Genomic DNA, 23,233 nt, shown 5'->3' with positions numbered 1-23,233 from the left:
CGAGTCTAACTGCAAATGATCACTTGCTTTACCAAGTGTCAGCTTATAATTGGGAGGTTGCATTTGGCCACATCACATGTGATTCAAGATTTTTGAACGTTAAGAGACTTAGTTATGATCATCTAATTTCTTCTTTATCTTTTAATAATCCAAGAGTGAGATATCACAATTTCTATAAAAAAAGTTACTAAATTTTAATGATAAAATTATTTTCTATAGAGAAATTATTATTTTAAATAATTAATAAATAATTATAAAATTCATATTTTTAGGTTACTAACAAAAACATTTTTTTCCGCCTCTCAATTTCTGATCATTCCCGCTCTCTCCTCTCCCTCTTTTTCCTTCAGATGCTGCTGTCCACCACATCCTCGCCCCTCAACACGGTGAACCCCTCATGAGGCGGGGAGCAACCTGCCACTAGCTTCACGCCACATGTCACCTCACGACGTCTCGAAGCGCCCGCGGGCTTCAACCAGCAACGCCACCTCCCACACCTTTGTCTTCCCTTATTCTTTACACTAACACCAGCCAACTCCAGAACCAATTTTTTTTTTTTTTTTTTGAGAGAGAGAGAGAAACTCCAATTCCAATAATTACAAGGTATGTTGAAACCTTAGCCATTCTCTCACTGCTTTCTATTATTTTTTGCTTGGTCTTCTCTTGTACTCAGTTGTGTGATACTTCCCAATTTGTTTAATAAAGATATTTAAAAGAATACTGATATGGTGACTGGTCAAGAAGGTTCTCTTTTTAAATTATATGTCTCTCAAGTTTTTTTTTTTTCTTGTTCAATTAAACTGTATAAATGGGCTGAATTGGTTTATCACATCTTTTTGCCATTTCTTTTAGATGGCATCTTCCATGGCTGCTGCGATGGCTTCACAATTCATCTCCAATATCTCCCATAACAACAACGGTGGAGCTTTCAGTTCATTTGCAACAATGTTATCAAGCAGGGGAATTGCTTCTTTGAATAACCAAACATCAGTTTACAATGGCTTGAGATCCCTGAATAAGATGGATTCACTTGGATTGCCAACCAAAACACGAATAACACTGACGCAAGCTAAGAGGAGGGGATTCTGTCACAAGAATTGTAGACCTTGGGGGGTCATCATTTGTGGAATTGGCATGAACTTGGTCTTTGTTGGGACAGAAGTGGCTCCATGGAGCAAAACTGGGGGGCTTGGGGATGTTCTTGGAGGACTTCCACCAGCTATGGCGGTATGAGTCAACTGTTTCTCTGTTGAAAAATTTGCACATGTATATATATTTTTTTTTATCAACTCCAGACCTATCTTACCTCTTTATTCATCAAAATTTTTTAGGGTTTGTGCCCTGCTAGTCTGTGAGAGTCAGTTTTATTATTATTGGTTCATGTTTCCATAGGCTAATGGACACCGAGTCATGACAATATCCCCACGCTATGATCAATACAAGGATGCATGGGATACAAATGTTCTGGTTGAGGTATGCATATATATGTATGTGAATTCTTGTGCAAAGTTACTTAAAAGCTCTTTGCTTCTATGGTGAGGGGCACTTCTCCAATGTCAATTGGTTACTAAGATTTTCCTACCAGTGCAGTTAAAAGTTGGGGATGGAGTCGAAACTGTTCGCTTGTTCCACTGCTACAAAAGGGGAGTAGATCGTGTTTTTGTGGATCACCCTTTATTTCTCGAGAAGGTCACCATTCATTGATCTCCTTGGACTTGTTTCTATTCTTTCTCTCATTCAACAAAATTACATTTCATTACAATAGGAATTCAAGGTGCCTTTTTTTAATCATAATCCCTTAGGTTTGGGGAAAAAGTGGAGGGAAACTATATGGTCCTAATGCTGGAACAGATTATGAAGACAACCAGCTGCGCTTCTGTCTTTTGTGCTTGGTGAGCAATTTCCCTCTTCCAGTTAATATAAAAGTTTTACTATTGAGCTCTTAGATGTTATTCTTCTTTAAGAAACAAATACATGTGTGTTGATTGTATTGCTAATGAATTAAAATAAACTCTTGTTAAACAATATTTTTCTATGACATCTTTGTGAAAAAATGAGACTAAAGTTTTACATTTATCTGAGCATACATATTGCGCACTGATCTTTGGCACAAAAATCCAAATTGAGTTTGCATGTCATTAATTCTGGGAATGGCAAATAAGTTGCCTCGCCTGGTATTCAGAACATAAGGTGCTACTCTGTGTTATGTTACTTTTACTGCAACTCCACAATTCTTCACCTGCCGTTAAGTTTTTTGGGCCTTATTTTTGAACCCTTTGATGGATAAGATGTGATAACACTTTCTAGTCTTCGGCAATTTGTTAAATCTTGTGATTCAGCAATGGCGTAGTTTACAGAGGATTTTAGAGTTTCATCGTTCCTTTCCATGCCATGCTTCACTTTTCCTTGGAAACTGTATATTTGAAATAAAATGTGAAAATTCCCTTGTCATGACTGCTCTCGAATCATTTCATAATGTTACAATAAAATCTAACAAAAATATTCCCTAGTGCTTTCCAACTTCACCATCAGCTAACATTTTGCAAAAATTTGCGCCACAACTTTTGAAAGTAATAATGTGTATTTGTTTTTGCTTAAGAAAAAGAAAATGTAATTGTTGCTTTCAGGCGGCTTTGGAAGCTCCAAGAGTTTTGAATCTCAATAACAGCAAATATTTCTCTGGATTATATGGTATGTAGTTTAATTGCTACTTCTCACAAGTTAACAATGTCAAACAGAAAAACATATTCTAGTCTTTCCTCTGAGCATAGGTTTGTGGATTTTTTGTGCAGGGGAAGATGTTGTATTTATTGCTAATGACTGGCACACTGCTCTTCTTCCTTGTTACTTGAAGAGTGTCTATAGACCAAATGGCATTTATATGACTGCCAAGGTGAGCTTTCTTTGTAGTCTGAATATTATCTTGTTCTTAGTTATCAATACAGATATCAAACAACTAGGCTGAGCATTGGTTTGACATGGGCTTTAGGTGGCTTTCTGCATCCACAATATCGCTTACCAGGGCCGATTCGCCTTTGCAGATTTTGAACTTCTCAATCTCCCGAATCATTTCATGTCTTCTTTCGATTTTATTGATGGGTATGGACCCATACGTTGCCTTGTAAGAAAATTGGCATAAGTACAGTTTTTTCTTGAGATTCAAGTGCATAAATTCTTCATCCTTGTTTTTGCAGTTATGATAAACCTGTGAAAGGAAGAAAAATCAATTGGATGAAGGCAGGAATATTAGAATCAGACTGCATCTTAACTGTGAGCCCATATTATGCTACAGAGCTTCTTTCAGGTCCAGAAAAAGGTGTTGAATTGGATAACATTCTTCGCAAGACTGGCATCATCGGGATTGTGAATGGGATGGATGTTCAAGAATGGAATCCAGCAACAGATAAATATATCAATGTCAATTATGATGCAACAACTGTGAGATCTTCCTAAGATGTCAATGCAACTAATTATCTCATTGTAAGTTTCTCATTGAAGAACACTTTCAGGTGAGGGAGGCAAAAGCTCTTAATAAAGAAATGTTGCAAGCAGAAGTAGGGTTGCCTGTGGATCGAAACATCCCTGTTATAGCTTTCATCGGTAGACTAGAAGAGCAGAAAGGCTCAGATATTCTAGTAGCAGCTATTCCTCACTTCATTGATGAGAATGTTCAGATAATTGTTCTTGTAAATAATACTACCTGATTCTTTTAACTGTTGTGTATAACTTACATAAGGAATGAACATGATATGCTAAAAACTTATGTCTTATCTGCAGGGAACGGGCAAGAAGAAAATGGAGCACCAGCTTGAGCAGTTAGAAGTAAAGTATCCAAACAAGGCTCGAGGAATTGCAAAGTTTAATGTTCCCTTGGCACATATGATGCTAGCTGGAGCTGATTTTATCATTATTCCTAGTAGATTTGAACCTTGCGGTCTTATCCAAATGCAAGGCATGCAAGATGGAACGGTATGGATTCTTTTCTCATGGATCCTTGGTTTTGATAGGACCAGCTAGCTTCATGTATAGAAAATAGCTGGATGGAATATAACATCGCGATAATTTCTTTAAATCTTGACTTGGTTAGTTTATTTTGTATATGTTTGGATTCATATAGTTTGTAATTCGAAGTTGTACTTCAGTTCATGCTTTTATAATGATACAACAACTTTACCCATTAAAAAAGAGAACAAAGAGAAAAAGAAACCAGCATTGTTGTTCTTTTCGTGTTGAAGGTCAAAATGTCACACATTTCTCTGGTACGAAGCTTCATCTTTTAAAACAGGGTAATTGTGCAAATGATATACAAGACAATGCCTAAAAACTGATGATAAGTGGAATCTATTGCAGCTGCCTCTTTGTGCCTCCACTGGTGGACTCGTCGATACCGTCAAAGAAGGTGTAACTGGATTTCATATGGGAGCATTTAGTATCAACGTAAGAACGTTCTTGCTGTTAATTAAATTTTTTATTAATGTCTTTACACCAAAAAAAGAAAATGCCTTTATACCATTCATCAGACTAAATTTCCTTCTCTAATTTTTTCAGTGCGATGCTGTTGATACAGTGGATGTAACAGCAGTTGCATCCACTGTCAAAAGGGCCCTTAAGGTCTATGACACTCCTGCATTCCATGAGATGGTTCAGAACTGCATGGCTCAAGATCTTTCCTGGAAGGTGAACAAAAATTTAGCTAAAATTATGCTTTTCTTCCTTAGGCCTGTTCTTGTTGTGCATATAAGCAATCTGTTTGGCCCGTTTTGCTGGAGTCATGTTACCTAGAAACAGGCCTAACAAAATTTAGGCAGGGCCGAGACGTGTGGGTTTATGCATGCATGAAACACTAGCTTTCTCACAGTAGTTTTCTCAACATAGTCATGAGTTAATCCTCAAAGAATAGAATGAATGGAAGCATCAGAGATAACCATAGTTTAACTCCGTTACGCCTGAACTTGTTCATTGTTTCTTAGGGACCTGCGAAAAAATGGGAGGAAGTGCTCTTGAGCCTGGAGGTGGCTGGAAGTGAACCTGGTATAGATGGGGAGGAGATTGCACCACTTGCCAAGGAAAATGTGGCCACTCCCTGAAAGGTTTAGCTGTATAACTTTGTCAGTGTTGTTCCAAACTACCACCATTTGGATCTGATATTCTTGTGGATCTTTTCCAAGTTGTTCATGAATGCTGTCCATACATATGGTGAGACAATGCACTGAACATAAAGAGACACTACATGCTGGTCTTAGTTGATAGGAGTGGGAAAAGCATAACTGATTGCACAAGGCCAACCTCTTCTTGTATATCGTTGTGTTGAAGACTTGTATTATTTCACTTGTAATGCCAAAACGAATAAATAAAGTCCCATATGTGAAGTTTATTCATTAATCATCCCATTCTTGTAATAAAGTATCATAAGTGGAGCCATGCATCTCCAATCTTCATGGGATCTTGGTAAAATAATCCTGACCTTGTACCGATTGCTCCCTTCATTTTATTTTTTCTGTCACCGTGTAGTCCCTCAGTCAAGTGAGAGTCTGTGTACAGATGGAAAGTGCTCTTCTCCTTATTTTTACCATAAACTGATGTACAAACGGAAGGAGACCCATAGTTGCAGGAGTGGTCCCCTACCTGATGCACCATTGATGTGGTCAAAAGCTCATAACTCGGCACATGAGGTATTGTTCACTCTAGCCCATAGGCCTCATGATTTTATCCTTCAAAAGATGCCTCACGAAGGATAGTCCTTTCTCATATAAGCCAAAGTTCTTTTTGACTCACAATCAATGTAGGACTAATAATGTCTTCTCTTCTGCATTACAATAGGTACCACTAGATTTGAGATAACTATATATTAATATGCAAAAAAAAAATTAGAAAAAAATATTCAAAGATGATATATTGGGACTTTAGGTTAGGTGGTTTATAGCATTGGAAATTGGCCTTGGCCAATCCAAGGCTCGTCAAGTTGGGCCAACTTCAAATCCCTGCTTTGAGCTCGGGTTGAAATGGCCCAAGATCGAGTTTGGGCTTAAGTTATAGAGCCCAAACAAAAATCAGGCCCAACTTGCAGCCTGACTGAAAGTCTGACCTGGCATGCACCTAAGTAACCCTATTGCACTGCAACCCCATCCGGCACCCCCAACTCTACTCCCCTGCCGCTGATGAAATTATACCTTGCACCATGTGGCTATGTGCCATGCAATAACCTTGCCTTTTTCTTATTCATCATATGCTTGTCTCGATGATTGATCTCTCAAAAGGAGGTAAGGTGATTGGCAGGATATATGGCCATATTGGTGCACATGATTTAAGATATAATTTATCCCCACCACAATGATACTAGGCCCTACCACATCTCGCTCCCATACGGCCATGTCAGCAACCTAGTAGGCCTCCCCTAGCCAAGCCCGCCATCCGCTTACCAAAGCACCAAGCTAGCCTACACTGCCATGGTTGGTTCCATCCATCGGAGCACCCACCTACACCCACACTCCCCGAGCCTGTTAATCTTCCACACATACTCCTTCCTAGCCATTGCATGTTTGTCTTGACAGACACCACTGCTGCTACGTACTCCAACTCCCTTTTTCTATTCTGCAAGCGAAATTCTTTGTACAGTGACTGTAGTATAGAAAATTCAATGTGAAGCATACCGTATTATCCTATTGATCCACATAGCGCTCTTGCGGTATGACGTGATGGATGTCATTCACACCAAATTGGATGTCTGAAGGTCCGAAGAAAATAGAGGCATTACATTATTCCATCGCCGAATACATTTAATGCATGTCACAGTCTGCTTTTTAAATTAAATATGATGAAAATATCTTTTTTCTTCAAAATGAAGTATTTTTATTATTTTAAAATCTGATTGGACATTACGAATGCTGCTCTTCTTTTTCTTTTCTTTCTCATTTTGTTGAGCTTTTACCTGAGCATCTGGATATCCAAAGTTTATTCTGCAGTGAGAATTGTGCGTCCGAGATTATTAGCTAGCATCTAATAATATTATCCATCCAAGCAATATGTCCCACTCATCAAGAAGTAAAATATCATTTGTAGATCCTTTATTACAATTTTTTTGTAGTTCCTTTATTACAGCAGCTACCTTCTTATTGAAACAAAGTTAATACATTTGGTAGTTTCAAATAGAGTTTTTTTTTTCAGTTTTGAATACACTATGTAATATAAATTTTTTAGAAAATCATATAATAAATCAGCATGTCATGATTTCTACCCAGGATGGTTTTGATAATATATTGATATCCAAGATCAAAATTATAGTATTATAAGTTCATATTATGATATTATAGATTAAAATTATAACATTCTATACATAAAATATATTTTAAAAATAGTTTTAATAATATTATAACATCTTAAAACAAAATAATGATATCCCATAGATAAAACACCTTTTAAAAGTATACTTTTTGATATTTTTATGATATTCTATATCAAAATTATGATATTCTATATTAAAATTATGACATCCTATATATAAAACGCCTTTCGAAGATAGTTTTGATAATGTTATTATATCTTAGGTCACAATTATAATATTAATTATAAGTTAATATTATACTATGATATAGGTAAAATACCTTCTAAGTATACTTTTTGATATTTTTATAATATCTTGGATAAAAATTATGATATTTTATATTAAAATTATGACATCCTATAATGGAATATTATAATTTTGATTTAGAATGTTATAATACTATCAATATTATCTTTAGAAGGTATAATATGAATCTATAATACCATAATTTTGATCTTGGATATCAATATATCATCAAAAATCATCCTGACCAGAAATAATGACATCTTGATTTATTATATAACTTTTCAAAAAAAAATTATATGACATACTATATTCAAAACTGAAAAAAGAACTCCATTTGAACTTACCGAATGCATTAAGTTTGTTTAACTATGAAAGTATTTGCTATAATAAAGGACTATAAAAAAGTTGTAATAAAAAATCTACCGACGGTATTTTACTTTCTAAAATGTGGAACATATTGCTTGGATGGATAATATTATCTAGATGCTAGCTAACAATCTTGGACGTAGAATTTTTACTGTAGAATAAACTTGGGACGTCCAAATGCTCAGGCAGAAGCTTAACAAAATAAAGAAGAAGAGAGAGAAGAGTAAAATTCTTAATGTTCAACGTTGCCACCGTAGGAGGTGTGATGTACATGCATCCATTTCAAGGGGGTGCAACACTTCTCAGTTTGGACTTAATATAGACTTCAAATATAATAAAAACACTTTGTTTTGAAGGGACAAGGTATTTTCATAATGTTTAATTTAAAAATTAGATTTTGACATGTATTAAATATATTCGATGATGAAACAAGACAATGCCATCATTTTTTTCAGGCCTTCGTACGTCCAATTTGATGCAAAATAATATATGTCATATCATACTACGAGGATGTTATGTGGATCAATTGGATAATGCAGTGCAGTCCTCGTCAGATTTCCTGCACCGCAGCCAGTGTATAAAGAATTTCGCTTTTGGAATTACTTGTTCCACTTGAGCTTGTTTTGGGTCGTGAGCCCATTTGGGCCTTGGACTGGGTTCAGCTTCGGGCTCTATGTGAACTCAGGCCTGAACATTCAAAACTTTTCCGGCTTGAGCACGGATTGAGGCTTGAACACGAAAATTGGACAAAGTTCTGACCTTGGTCATATATGGTCACATCTGGTTTACTGATAAGGATTTATCTTGATCCTTGATCAAATTATATATGGACCTTTAAGTATTTCATGTGGCCCCATTTGCATAGCAAGGAGGACTTATGTGGCCTCATTCCATTTACCAGTGCACCGGTGAAAATTTATGGGACCTTTTATTCGGAAGGATTTGATATGCTCTAGTCTAAAGTAAGGATGTATATGATGTCGAGGAATAAGTGAACCTTTGTAAGTTAATACAAATCTATCTGAGCAGAAGAGTTTTGAAATATCTTAATTACGTTTTGGAACATTGGATTTGAGAAATTTTTCAACTCATGAGTTTATAAGAATTATTTGACCCTATTCTGAACTTCTTTCTAGATCTTTGATAGCATCTTATTTCTAATCACAAACTATGTCTGGGGAATTTTCTGTAAGCTTTCCTTTATTTTATTCTAGCCATTTATTTCCAAAAAATATCTAGGACATGTTTGGTTGAAAAAAATTAGATTTTATAATAAAAATAAAAATAAATTATTTCAAAGAAAGCCATTACCATTCCAATATCTGAAGGGACTAGAATGTCTTAATATTTCAAAATGCAATCTCTATTTTTTTCTAATATTCAAATTTCATTTCAATTTCGATCATGAGCTATACATGTGAAATTTTATTTTGATTCCGATCATGAACTACACATGTCGGGGATATGGCCATTCCGATTTTTATTTCAATATATTCCCATTACAAACCGTATGCGACCCTATTATCATAATAATTCAGCATCCCTCAAAGAACAACTAATTCAATCTAGTAGGGATTCACCATTTCACGGTGTTTTCATGGAATAGGATAGAATAATTGGCTTGTTCCATTTACTTCTCCCAAAAAAAAATAAAAAACAAGAAGAAAGGCTTGTTTCATTGCTATTCTACCATCCAAATACGGTTTTAACAAAACGGAGCTGGAGTCCTTGTTCTCCATCAATTATCAGTCAAATGACTTTGCTTCCTCCTTGTTCCTATTGATCTTGGATACTTAATACCAAATAGGCATCCCATGATATTATAAATTGTCCAAAAACATCCATGAATAGAATAAAAGGTATCTCATATGCAAAGACATGACTTTATCAGGGCACCAACACTAATAGTAACATCCTAGTTCACATTCAGAGCCTAGACATAACACTGTAAATATGCATTTTAGAGGTGTAACAATTCAATAGGTCAAAAAGAGTCTCATCAACGTGGTGGTGAAAGATGGTGATTGCATACTCCTAAGTTGGTGGCGGTCACTTGTTGGACCAGAATTTACACCAATCAGGGCTTGTATGATGCATTGCAATTGGATTAAAAAAAAAAAAAAAGTTTACCAAAAAACAATGGATCAAATGCTGAAGTATGGCTCTCATACCCTACATCTCTTATTAGATGGATGTCCTCTCTACAAAAATCACTTTGGGACTCATTTGGTTCAAAAAAAAAAAAAAAAAATCAACAGGACATTGAAGAAAGGCTTTACATTTTGTTGGAATTTTCAAAAAAAAAAAAAAAAAAATTTATAAAAACAAGATTTTCATATTTTATTAAAAATCCATGTGAAATATGAAAAAATCAATTCCCATCAGCAAAAAATTAAAATAATTCTTTTTAAATATGACCTTAACCTTAAGATCTTTATTTAAAAAAAAAAAAATAGCACCAACTTTTTTATAATTTTTTCAATGTGACACTAAACATAAGTCATTTTAAAATATGTCACTTTTCATGATCAATAAAACATAGAAAAACCACTTCCTTCAAATATCACCCAAACATCAACTTTTCAGAAATTAGAGGAAAACCAAACAAATTCTTAAAATTAACTTCAACAAACTGTTTCTACACATGATGATTGGGCTCCTTATTAGAGATCTTGAAGGCTGAGTGTTGTATACAAAGTGAAGATAACTCAAATGTATCAACTATCAAGAAAGACTCATCAATTGCATCAAGCTACAGATCCAAATAGATGTTGCTCAAAATCGCACACGCCATTAAAAATTTGATTTGTTTCAGTAACGGACAAAACAGGGTTGGCTGAGTTTGGGACCCGCCTTGCGGACCAATCACTTGCCATTCGCTTTATACCTAACAAAACTTGTAGCCATCCTCACGCTACGCTACGAATCACACGATATATATTTACATATGCCAAGAAAACCAGATTAATCTCTCTTCTTCCCAATTAAAGAAGAAGAATAAGATAAAAAGGGAAAAAGAAAAGCCACAGATGACGGCATCAACAACTCTTAACGATTAACCGCAGGATCCGCCGGATAAACGGACGGACGTTATCTGTGCGCCGTGACGAGCGTCTCGATGAACCTCAAACCATCGAATCTTGGGGCGAATTTCTCCTCCCCTCCCCCCCTCCTCGATCCCGCCTCCTTCCCCGAACCACGCGATCCCTGCGATCCATTCGAAGAAAATCCCCAAAGAAAAAAAGGAATTAGACGAGGAGTAGTGCTCGAAATCTGGGGTTAGGGTTTCGGAGGATCGATGAGAGTACCTCGTCCGAAGAGAAGGAATAAAGGTGGGCCGCGGCGCGGCGGTCGAGGCCGAATGCGAAGGCCGCCGAAGAGGCGGCAGCGGCGATGGACGCGGCGAGGAACCCAACCTTCTTCATCTCCTCCTCCGACGGCGGCGAAGAAGACGACCGGATCTCCAGGATCTCCGCAAACCCCCAACCTCTTCCTCTACCTCTACCCCTTCCTCTTCTTTAGCCTCCGCCCCAATCCCACGCCCTCTCTCCTGTTCTTATAGATCCCTGCCTCATTCCAAAAGATTAAATTGGATTTGATCGGGGTTTGAATTCCGCGTGGGTTTGAGGCGACTTCGTGTCGGCGACTCAACCGTGCGTTCCGCGCGGGCAGCACCCAATGAGAGTGAGACACGCGCACAAGGCTCGACCCAAAACGCCGTGCCCAGGCTCGACGCCGCGAAGACAAAAATGATAAAATTTTCATACACCGAATCACTTGCACCCAGCCGTCCACCCTCTCGCTGTCTCGCGGACACCAGCCCCCGGACAGCCTGGTCCCACGATGGTAGAGCGTAAGAGTCCAGTCAAGTGCTCCCTCGGTGCCATCGAAATAGAAGTTAAAAAAACTTATATTGGAAGAACGGGAGAAGTTACATCAATTGCTTGCTCGGTCCACGTCTTTATTTAATTAATGTCTTTTTTTTGGGGATATTCTTCTCTTCCAGCTTTCAACTGGTGGCGGTAGCGCATCAAAAAAAGGCATCACATTACTTAGTGGTTGCAATACTTAATCATGTAATTTATTTTAACCTATTATTGGTGGAGAGAGATTACCGGTCAATAAAATGATGAGATTCCGACCTTTATTTTTTATCAGTTTATTTTGATCAATTTAATAGATAGTTGGAGTTTGGATTGATAATTTTTGATCCATCGTATAATCCAATTGCCACCACTAGAATTAGTCCTCTTTTTTTGCGGATGGGATGGTGGAGATTTAAATATTAGATCGAAATCAAATATTTTTTTAATAAATAAAATGAGTTTAGATGCAGATATATTTTACGCTTGATTTGTATCTTCTCTGATCTGATCTCTAGAATCTTTCTTTTTTTCTGAATCAAATGATAGAAATTTAAACATTGGGACCCGAAACTTAGATATTTTTTAATATGTGGATGTAAATATTTGTGCAACTTTATTTTTCAAATAAGGTAAGTAAATTTGGGTGGCCTAGAGTACTTGAAAGGTAGGCAAAGACTTTATTGTATTCGGCTTGCAAAGAATAAATTTGGATTAAGAGATTTTTTATCCATCATACATTCAACTTGATCTATATCTTTCTCTATCCGATCCAGCCTCATCTCTAGAATTAGTCCTTTCTTTTTCTGGATCAAATGGTAGAGATTAAACGATTGGGACCCGAAACCCAGATATTTCTTACTGTGTGGATCCAAATATTCGTGCAACTTTATTTTCAGGCAAGGTAAGTAAATTTGAGTGGTCTGGGGAAATCTGGAGGGTAGCTTCTAGAGGCAAAGACTTTATTGTATACTTTGCTCTGGAAACGGGATTCTTGAGGAGGTGGAAATGAGAATGGCATCGATACTATTTGTTGGATGGTCGACGTCACCGCGTAGTTTTGACAAGGATGGTCCCCTCGTCATAGGTTTATCGAGTTTTAAGTAATTAGATACGGCAGTGAAGCCAGAAGGAAAGTAAAATTATTTTATAGTTGATCTCCATTATTATTGTTATATTATTTATTGTTTATACTTTTCTAACCAATATGTTTTCAAGAAAAAAATATGCCTAACTTTTGGCAACAACGAGACTTTAAGCTACATCTTTAGTATCATTAAGAAAGATTTTCAAATATTTCTAATTTTGATTTCGACAACAACAAGACTTTGAGCTACATCTTTAGTATCATCAAGAAAGATTTACAAATATTTCTAATTTTGATTTCTATAAAGATTGTTGGGTTGTCCCATCTTGACCTAAAATTTTTTAGTAATATGAAATATTATTTTCCTGTTAACATGCATTGCCATGCATGGGTCTGATGCTAATTTTTTTTCTGATAAATGTAATACCAATATTTTGTTATATAGAGAAGCTCCACATGGAGATTAGATTGCAGATTATATTACTTCATCATCCATTAAATAGATGAACCACGAAATGGAAGAAAAAAAATTTAATAAATTGATAACCAATTCCTCCATTGATCAAACTATAATTTTTCAATCTTTTTTTACTAAAACTTCACATCTATCCCAAGTTTCAAATTTTCTCTAATTTCTGATTCCTGTAGCTATATGCACTTATTCTTTAATATGTACACAATGACAAATAATTATGTATAAATAAATATGAGTATATATAAATATAATATAATTATTTTATATATTAAGAAAATATATCTTGTATGATATAGGAGAAAAGATATCATTAGTTTTATATTGGTTATGAGTCAAGGATGATTCTAATTTATATAGAAAAAAAATTTTCGTATGAAATATTTTTAAAAAATAAAATTATAAGATTCATGGATCAAAATAGATGATATTTCATATATGTCAAATCATGAACCCTTATCATAATAATGATATCTCTTTCTCTCTCTCTATATATATATATATAATTAAAAAAATAATAATTAAAGAATCAGATCCGGTTGGAGAATGGACGGCATGCTAAATTTTTCTTTTAAAATATCCATCAGACATTGAGCTGCAATACTCCGAAAAGAACGGTAGCAACATTTATTTTAGCGAGCGGTGGGGAGTTGAGTACTCCGAGAAAGTTTGGGACGTGGTAAAGTAAAATCGCAAGGCCAGAGGTTGCTCAGGCTCAGCGTTCACGGGCTGGCGCTTCGCAAGGGGGGGAAGGACCCGTGCGTGCCGTGCTGTCCTAAACCTCTTAAATGCGAACAAGATTCCCGACTGTGATTGTCTCATGCTGTTAGATTACGTTATTTAAAGTAAAATTTGTCATTGCTTGCTGTCTGCCGGGAAGAGCATGTGACGGTCTCGCCAATGCTGGCCACAGCTTGTGCCAACCCATTACAATTGCAAATTTTTTTATCAATAAATAAATCATAAATATTTTATCGCATTTGGGACTGCAGGTGGATTGAATCAGCCATTGGCCAATTGAAGTTAACTTTATAGCAATTCGATCCAAATTGTATTGGAAAATACATTTGAATGATGAAATGTAGCTCATTTCAAGTATGAAATACAAATGGATCACCGTCTATCTTGATCGAGGCCGGATCGAATGGAAAGGATCTAATTTGGATTTAAGGCAAAAGAGGTAATGATGTTTATGCTGAGTTCTATGACACTATTACTGAACTGTTAATGGCATAATTAGGTGGAGCCAATTGGTATCACAATATATTTCTAATGAAATATATTGTGATACCATTCACTAATATCTATACAACTCCTGCACATCAATTGAAATGAGGGCAATCCAAGATGAACAACAACATCAACTCCATAATTGGTTCTCACGAGCTCTATTTGTGCCATTGTGATGAGCAACAATAGTTAGAGTTTAAAAAAAAAAATTAATTTTTTTCTCTAAAATTTTATTTTGAGTTTAGTTCCACAATGAAAATAGATAATTTTTTTCTTATTTTTATCTACCTATTTTTTTTGCCGACCTTTACTTGGATAAAAAAGAGAAGTGAGATTTACATCGCACACATGTGCGCCAACCCAGCCTGATTCATATGTGGCTCGACATAATGAGCGCACATGATGGTACGATAATTTTATATAATTTTTTTATTATTTTAATTTTATCATGTTATTTTAAAAAGTTGCTATCGTAATGATCAATTGATCAAATCTGTTGGGTATAAAATACTCCCAGCCGAAGTCCTCCACAGAATCAACGGCTCCACCAACAAGGCCGACCTCAAAAGAAGTCTCCACCCGGACTCCCACGGGAGCCGGGCTTCATCCTCGACGCCAACAACTTCAGCTATAGGACAGCTCCGTCCGGACTCCTACGGGAGCCGGGCCCCGCCGACAACTCCTACCGCAAGACAGACTGCGTCCGGACTCCTACGGGAGCCGGACTCCGCTGATAACTTCAGTAGCGAGCAGACTCCGTCCGGACTCCTACGGGAGCCGGACTCCACCCTCAACTCCAATCGCTGGTAAGCCCCCGTCCGGACTCCTACGGGAGCCGGACCTCTCCTTTGACTTTAATTGCAGGGAAACTCCACCCGGACTCCTACGGGAGCCGGGCTTCGTCCTCAACTCCAACAGCTGCAAGCAGCCTTCGTCCGGACTCCTACGGGAGCCGGACTTCGCTGATAACTTCAGCAGCGAGCGAGTTCCGCCCAGACTCCTACGGGAGCCGGGCTCCATCCGCAACTCCAATCGATGGTAAGCCCCCGTCCGAACTCCTACGGGAGCCGGACCTCTCCTTTGACTTTAATTGCAGGGAAACTCCGCCCGGACTCCTACGGGAGCCGGGCTTAGTCCTCAACCTCGACAGCTACAAGCAGCCTTCGTCCGGATTCCTACGGGAGCCGGACTCCGCCGACAACATCAACCGCAAGCGGACTCCGTCCGGACTCCTACGGGAGCCGGACTCCGTCCTCAACTCCGACGTCTACAGACAGACCGTGTCTGGACTCCGTCCGGACTCCTACGGGGGCCGGACTCCGCCAACAACTACAACCTCATGTGGACTCCGCCTGGACCCCTACGAGAGCCGGGCTCCGTCCACAACATCAGCTGCTGGTAAGCCTTGTCCGGACTCCTACGAGAGCCGGACTCTGTATCTGATTTTGATTGCAGGGGATTCACCCGGACTCCCACGGGAGCCGGGCTCCACCCACGACCCCAATCGCAAGGAGGACTCCGCCCAGACCCCTACGGGGGCCGAACTCCGATCGCTGCCGAGCTTCAGCCAGCAGATCTGCACTCCCAGGCCACAATCACGGCCACGACCCTGCTCCACTTCCTGCGGCAGACTCCGCGCAGCTCTATCACTCCCTGACAGGCCGCAGTAACGGTCGCAACACTGCCCCGCTCCCTACGACGGATCCCACGCCCACGCGGCTCCATTATTACCTGACAGGCCACGATAAACGGCCGCGATCCTGCTCCACCTCCTGCAACGGATATCGCACGATTCTCCCATCCGCTGGCAAGATGCGACAGCATCCGCGCCCCACTTTCCGCGGCAGATTCCACGTGGCACACCCCAGTGGTGGCCACGGGTCTACTCCACTACTCTTCGCAGTAGATTCCTCCTGACTATGGGCGGCCCACTACCAGGCGGTTACAAACGTCGCCATCAATCCGTTACCTCCTCTGCCTATAAAAAGGGAGATCCAGATACGTTATTCTATAAGCTCATTTTTCTTATCTCAAAACTCTGCTAAATTCTCCATTCGAGCACTCCATTCTTGTTGAGGCAGAGAACTGACTTGAGCATCGGAGGGTCTTGCCGGAGCAACCCCACCTTCGGTTTAGACTTCCTTTGCAGGTCCTGACGGCGACCGCGGCTTCCCCAACTCCAGCTTCTCCGACGCAAGCAGATTTTTGCACCAACAGGATTGGCGCTAGAGGAAGGGCTTGACCTTCGCGGTACCCTTGTTCTTAAAGGAGTGCTCAACGGATCCACTTCCGGCCATCTTTTCTGGCACCCACTCCTCCTTCCCTCGTCTGATGCCTTCTCACGAGGTCTTTGCACAACTGCCTCCGGCTATGGTCACCGATGAGGAGTGGCTGGGTGACCGGCCTCTGCCGGGTTCCGTCAATACCGTCTCGGGGGAATCCCGACGGGAGGCAACCAACGTACCAGCTGCATCCCCCAAGCGGCAAAAAATTGAAGAACCCATAACCTTCACCGAAGAAGACATCCAGGGAGTCCAATTCCCTCATAACGACGCGGTCGTAGTTTCCTTGAACATAGCAAATTACGACGTCCGTCGCATTCTCGTCGACAACGGGAGTTCGGCCGACATCTTGTTCTACAACGCCTTTTCAAGAATGTCCACTCTTGGCGGTCATCTGAGACCGATTTGCTCCCCCTTGATAGGGTTTACTGGTGATACCGTACCAACAGAAGGGATGATAGCTTTGACTGTGGCCGCGGGTCAATATCCAAGGCAATCCAGGGCCCTGGTGAATTTCTTGGTGGTGAAGGCGCCATCCGCCTACAATGCAATCCTTGGCCGACCCGACCTCAATGCTCTTCGGACTGTCGTATCGACCTACCATTTGAAATTGAAGTTCCCCACCAACCAGGGGATCGAAGAGGTCCGGGGAGACCAAGCCCTGGCCAGACACTGCTACAACATCGCCTTGCAAAGAAGCGATCAAGCGGACCTCTGTCCGGTCGATGGATTGGATGCTCGTGATGACCTCACTGAAGAGAGGGGCGGTCCAATCGAAGATCTAATACCAATCCCTTTGAATGATGGGAACACGGAGCATGTGGTGTTAATTGGCTCCAACCTGGAGGAGGAGGTGCGGACGCATCTTGTTGATTTCCTCCGAAGGAATGCGGACGTTTTCGCGTGGGTCCCGACGGATATACCGGAGATCGACACAGAAGTCATGGAACATCATCTGACAGTCGACCCGAAATATCGGCCGACAAAAGAAAAAATCCGGAGTCATGCCCCAGAGAGGCAGAAGGCGATAGCCGAGGAAGTGGATAAGCTTCTCAAGACCGGATTTATTAAGGAAGTCAATTATCCTGAGTGGATCTCCAATGTTGTTTTGGTCAAGAAAGCAAACGGCAAGTGGAGGATGTGTATAGACTTCAAAAAGCTGAATAAGGCTTGTCCAAAGGACAGCTACCCCCTTCCCAGGATCGACCAGCTGGTGGATGCTACCTCAGGCCATGAGCTCCTCACTTTTATGGATGCGTTCTCCGACTATAATCAGATTAGAATGGCATCGGAAGATGAAGAAAAGACAGCTTTCATCACTAATCGCGGCCTTTACTGCTACAGGGTCATGCCATTCGGCCTCAAGAACGCGGGCGCAACCTACCAACGACTGGTGAACAAAATCTTCAAAGAGCAGATCGGCCGAAACATGGAGGTCTACGTGGACGATATGCTTGTAAAAAGCAGGTCTTCCAGAAATTATGTCGCCGATCTCGAGGAAACCTTTGACGCTCTTCGAAAGTATAGAATGAAGCTGAACCCAACCAAATGCGCTTTTGGGGTAACCTCAGGAAAGTTCCTGGGCTTCATGGTATCGGGGCGCGGGATTGAGGCCAATCCAGAGAAAATTCACGCCATCCAAGAGATGACCGCCCCAAGGTCGATCAAGGAGGTTCAGTGTCTCACAGGGAGGATAGCGGCTCTTAATCGTTTTGTCGCGAGATCGGCCGAACGATGTTTGCCCTTCTTTCAAACTCTCAAGCAGCCGAAGAACTTCTGTTGGACCTCTGAATGCCAACAGACGTTTGAAGAATTAAAAAGCTACCTTAGCTCACCCCCGCTGCTGGCGAAGCCTGAATCTGGGGAGGAATTATTTTTGTACCTGGCGGTTTCTCCCACGGCCCTCGCAGCTGTCCTTGTCAAAGAAGAAACGAAAGTCCAACGGCCAGTCTACTACATTAGCCGCGCGTTGAGGGACGCCGAGACCAGGTACACTAAATTAGAAAAACTGACCTACGCCTTGTTAGTTGCAGCTCGGAGACTCCGACCTTACTTTCAAGGGCACACTGTGACGCTACTCACCGATCAACCGATCAAGGCGGTTTTACACCGAGCTGATACCTCTGGAAGGATGGCAAAATGGGCGATCGAGCTCATGGAATTCGACATCAACTACAGACCTAGACCGACAGTAAAGGCCCAAATATTGACAGATTTCATTGTAAAGTGCACCATCCCAGAGGAGGTCGAACCTGGGCAAAGCAGAGTTGACGACCTGAAGTCTCAACCGAACTCCCCCAACAAAGAAGCCGGTCCCTCCGATTGCTTTTGGACCCTCTATGTGGACGGATCTTCCAACATGGCAGGCGCGGGTGCAGGCCTGATCTTGGTCAGTCCAGAGGGAGTCATCGCGGAGTACGCTCTGCGTTTCGAATTTCCCGCAACAAACAATGGAGCGGAATATGAGGCTCTGATTGCAGGATTAAGGATCGCCAAAGAGCTGGGAATAGGTCAACTCCGGGTGCACAGCGATTCCCAACTTGTGGTGGGACAAGTCAGCGGGAGTTATGAAGCGCGGGAGGACAGTATGGCCAAGTACCTTGAAAAAGTGAAGGAGCTTAGCCCCGCCTTTAGCAACTTCGACATTAGGCAAATTCCAAGGTCGGAGAATATCAGAGCCGACCTTCTCTCCAAGCTGGCAACGTCGGCTCCGGCCGAGTTGCCCAAAGGCATCCTCTTTGAAGTTCTAAAACATCCGAGTACAGAAGAATCACGATCCGTAATGGAGATCGATCACGAGCCCAGCTGGGTCGACCCGTTGATAACCTATCTTAGAGATGGAGTTCTTCCCCGGGACGCGAAGGAGGCTCGGAAGCTCCGAAATCAAGCCTCCCGGTACATCCTTTATGAGGGCAAATTATACAAAAGATCATACTCCTTGCCCCTCTTAAGGTGCCTCCGGCCCTCGGAAGCTGACTACGCTTTATGGGAAGTACACGAGGGAGCTTGCGGAAACCATTTGGGTGCCAGATCTTTATCCCACAAGCTACTCCGCTAAGGGTATTACTGGCCAATGATGCATCATGATTCGATTGAATATGTCAAAAAGTACGATCGATGCCAGAGATACGCCAACGTCCAGAGACAGCCCGCCACTGAGCTCACACCCCTGAGTGCCCCATGGCCTTTTGCACAATGGGGGATGGACATCCTTGGCCCCTTTCCCATGGCGTCTGGACAAAGGAAGTTTCTCCTTGTAGCGATTGACTACTTCACCAAATGGGTTGAAGCCGAACCACTAGCAAAAATCACAGAAGCGAAAGTACAAGATTTCGTCTGAAAGTCAATTGTGTGCAGGTTCGGTCTACCTAGAACCCTAATCACTGATAACGGACGGCAATTCGCGGGAGCAAGATTCGCCGAATTCTGTGAAGATCTAAACATCTCCCACAACTTCACATCAGTAGCCCATCCTCAAGCGAACGGCGAAGCTGAGGTGACTAACAGAACCCTTTTGCAGGGGATTAAGACAAGGCTTGAAAAAGCAAAAGGAACTTGGGCGGACGAGCTTTATCATGTGCTATGGGCGTATCGAACTACCCAGAGGTTACCTACAGGGGAGACTCCCTTTGCTTTAGCCTTTGGTACGGAAACCGTCATCCCGATCGAGCTTAAACTCCCGTCGGCACGAGTCGTGGCATTCGACGAACCCCAAAATGCACAAAGTCTCAGAGCCAACCTCGACCTGCTGGAAGAAAGACGGGAGATTGCTCAGGTTCGGATGGCAGCCTACAGACAGAAAGTTGCTCGATATTACAATGCCCGGGTCAAGAACAAAGCCTTTAAAGCAGGAGATCTAGTGCTTCGACGAGCTGCTATCTCGCAACCTCAGGACCGGAGAAAGCTCGCCCCGAATTGGGAGGGACCTTATGAGGTCAAAGAAGTAGTTCGATCCGAAACTTATTATCTTAAGGAGCTCGGAGGAGCCAACCTCCCGCGACCGTGGAGCTCAGAAAACTTACGGATGTACTACCAGTGACTTCGTTTTAATCGAAAATCGCATACCCATGTGTCTTTGGACAATTCAAGCAAACTGTATCAAAAATAAAGGGGCAACCTCATAAAGTCGAAGGCCCGGTTCCTTTTAGACCGGATGGGGGGAGAGGCCTTACAACGCCCATATGTGCCCCCACAGCCCTGTTAGGGACAGGAGGAGAACCTCGCCCTAACTTGAGCAAAGTCGAAGGCCCGGTTCCTTTTAGACCGGATGGGGGGAGAGGCCTTACAACGCCCATATGTGCCCCCACAGCCCTGTTAGGGACAGGAGGAGAACCTCGCCCTAACTTGAGCAAAGTCGAAGGTCCGGTTCCTTTTAGACCGGATGGGGGGAGAGGCCTTACAACGCCCATATGTGCCCCCACAGCCCTGTTAGGGACAGGAGGAGAACCTCGCCCTAACTTGAGCAAAGTCGAAAGTCCGGTTCCTTTTAGACCGGATGGGGGGAGAGGTCTTGAAATGCCCATATGTGCCCCCACAGCCCTGTTAGGGACAGGAGGAGAACCTCGTCCTAACTTGAGCAAAGTCGAAGGCCCGGTTCCTTTTAGACCGGATGGGGGGAGAGGCCTTGCAATGCCCATATGTGCCCCCACAGTCCTGTTAGGGACAGGAAGAGAACCTCGCCCTAATTTGAGCAAAGTCGAAGGCCCGATCCTTTTAGACCGGGTGGGGGGAAGGGCCCTACAACGCCCATATGCGCCCCCCAAGAGGAAAACCTTGCCCTAACTTAAGCTACTTCGACCGATGGTAAGCCCAGCCCGGACTCCTACGGGAGCCGGGCTCCATCGCCGACATCAATTACCGGACAACCCCGCCCGGACTCCTATGGGAGCCGGGCTCCGCTGACAACAGCAACTGAGCCTTGTCCGGACTCCTACGGGAGCCAGACCTTGCCTATGATTTTGATTGCATGAAAACTTCGCCCTGACTCCTACGGGAGCCGGACTCTGTCCACGACGCCAAGGAAGGCTCCGCCCAGACTCCTACGAGAGCCGGGCTCCGCCCACAACTCCAACTTCAAGAGGGATTCTCCGTTCGGACTCCCACGGGAGCCGAACTTAGCTTCGACTTCAGCGAAAAAAAAAAAAAAAAAACTCCAAGCAAAAAAGGAAGGAAAGCAAACAGTGTCCGAGGGCAACGGAAGCTCGGATCCTCGAATTCAAGCCATAGGAGGGACCTCGGGCCCGAGTGCCCCAAGCGAGCCTGCAGCCATTAACGGAATGACAACTGAGTATCTTCGAACGATGTAAAAGCCAAAAAGGAGCTCGTCAAATAACAACCCTACATGAATAAAAGAGGTCGTCGATGACCTTGGGATGACGTGAAAAAGAAAAGAAGAAGAGAGGAAAGAAAGAGGAAAGGAAAAGGAAGAAGTTCGACAGATAACTATTTATTGCGAGATGCAGACGAGGTAACAAAATCTTCTTCTCATTTAACAAGATATACGTTACAAGACCCGGTGGGTCAAGAAAAAAAAAAAAAGAGATACACATCATTGCAAGCCTCGCGAACACGGTTCGGGAAGGATGAACCGGAGGTCGCTCCGAGCTGCAAACTCCTCTTCCCGTCTCTGTCCTTCTCAGCCGCGTTCTCCAGTGCGTGTAACAGCTCTCGCCCCACCTCGCTTCGCTCTATCTCCGAAGTCCCAACCCTAGGGGAAAAGGGTGGGATAGATCCCCGGGGCGGTAAGGGCAACGGCGGCAGTGACGAAGACCTGTTTCAAGAAGAGCCGGAGTCACCTTGGAAGCAGTGGTGATGCCAGAGATATGCTCCATCTCCGAATGCTCCGTGAAAGCCGCCACCCAAAATGCTCCGGCAAGGTCGGCATGCGCTACTTCCACCGTCCCCGCAACAAGTTCCACTGCCCCACCGTCGACGCCGACCGCCTCTGGTCTCTCGGCCCTGACGGCATCAAGGATCCCGCCACAGCTTATGACGACAGCTCTGCCCTCTTGACCGGTATCACCCCGCCTTGCTACTCCAAAATTTTCGGACAGAATAACTTCACCGACGGCCCCCGTTATTAAACCCCTGTTGTTGAAGGAATTATTCCTTGAGCCTCCTTTGAAACGACGGAGATTCTCACCGGCCGCCGTTCTCCTCCTCGCCTTCCTCCAAGCCCTAGACATCCTTTCCAGAATGGCCTCCGGGGTAGAGGACATGGCGTGGGAACCCTCAGAGAAGAATTGGGGGGTTGAAGAAGGCGAGGACTGGTGCGAGGGAAGCAGCTAAGGAGCAAGGCTCTCAGGCGAAAGAAAGGCACCGCCCTATCAGCAGGATGAAGCCATGAAGGGAGATTAGGGGGTTTAA

The 23,233-nt window shown here is 42.3% G+C and overlaps 1 protein-coding gene and 1 non-coding gene across 4 annotated transcripts; one reads left to right on the top strand and one right to left on the bottom strand.

Moving 5' to 3' along the window:
• The first annotated feature begins 388 nt into the window (after positions 1–388).
• LOC105042450 (granule-bound starch synthase 1b, chloroplastic/amyloplastic) lies at positions 389–5,385 on the top strand. 3 transcript variants are annotated; one of them, XM_029263819.2, is made up of 14 exons: positions 389–603; positions 853–1,227; positions 1,393–1,473; positions 1,591–1,689; positions 1,803–1,892; positions 2,628–2,691; positions 2,793–2,893; positions 2,990–3,099; positions 3,195–3,417; positions 3,510–3,686; positions 3,778–3,969; positions 4,351–4,437; positions 4,549–4,677; positions 4,971–5,385. In XM_029263819.2, the coding sequence occupies exons 2-14, from the start codon at positions 853–855 to the stop codon at positions 5,085–5,087; spliced, it is 1,845 nt and encodes a 614-aa protein (XP_029119652.1). In that variant the 5' UTR covers positions 389–603; the 3' UTR covers positions 5,088–5,385. The 3 variants fall into 3 exon arrangements, with proteins under 3 accessions (XP_029119652.1, XP_010917976.1, XP_073112875.1); XM_010919674.4 differs by having other exon boundaries at positions 392–603; positions 3,195–3,438; XM_073256774.1 differs by lacking the exon at positions 389–603 and adding an exon at positions 723–744 and having other exon boundaries at positions 3,195–3,438.
• Positions 5,386–10,704: 5,319 nt separating this feature from the next.
• LOC105042451 (uncharacterized) lies at positions 10,705–11,798 on the bottom strand. Its single transcript, XR_003800501.2, has 2 exons — positions 11,242–11,798; positions 10,705–11,140 (listed from the first exon to the last, which is right to left on the bottom strand). It is a non-coding gene; the product is annotated as an uncharacterized protein (transcript).
• Positions 11,799–23,233: the final 11,435 nt, after the last annotated feature.

The sequence above is a fragment of the Elaeis guineensis genome, chromosome 4 (assembly GCF_000442705.2).
Source record: "Elaeis guineensis isolate ETL-2024a chromosome 4, EG11, whole genome shotgun sequence".
Classification (NCBI taxonomy): domain Eukaryota; kingdom Viridiplantae; phylum Streptophyta; class Magnoliopsida; order Arecales; family Arecaceae; genus Elaeis; species Elaeis guineensis.
This window is presented reverse-complemented; position numbering and strand designations above follow the sequence as displayed.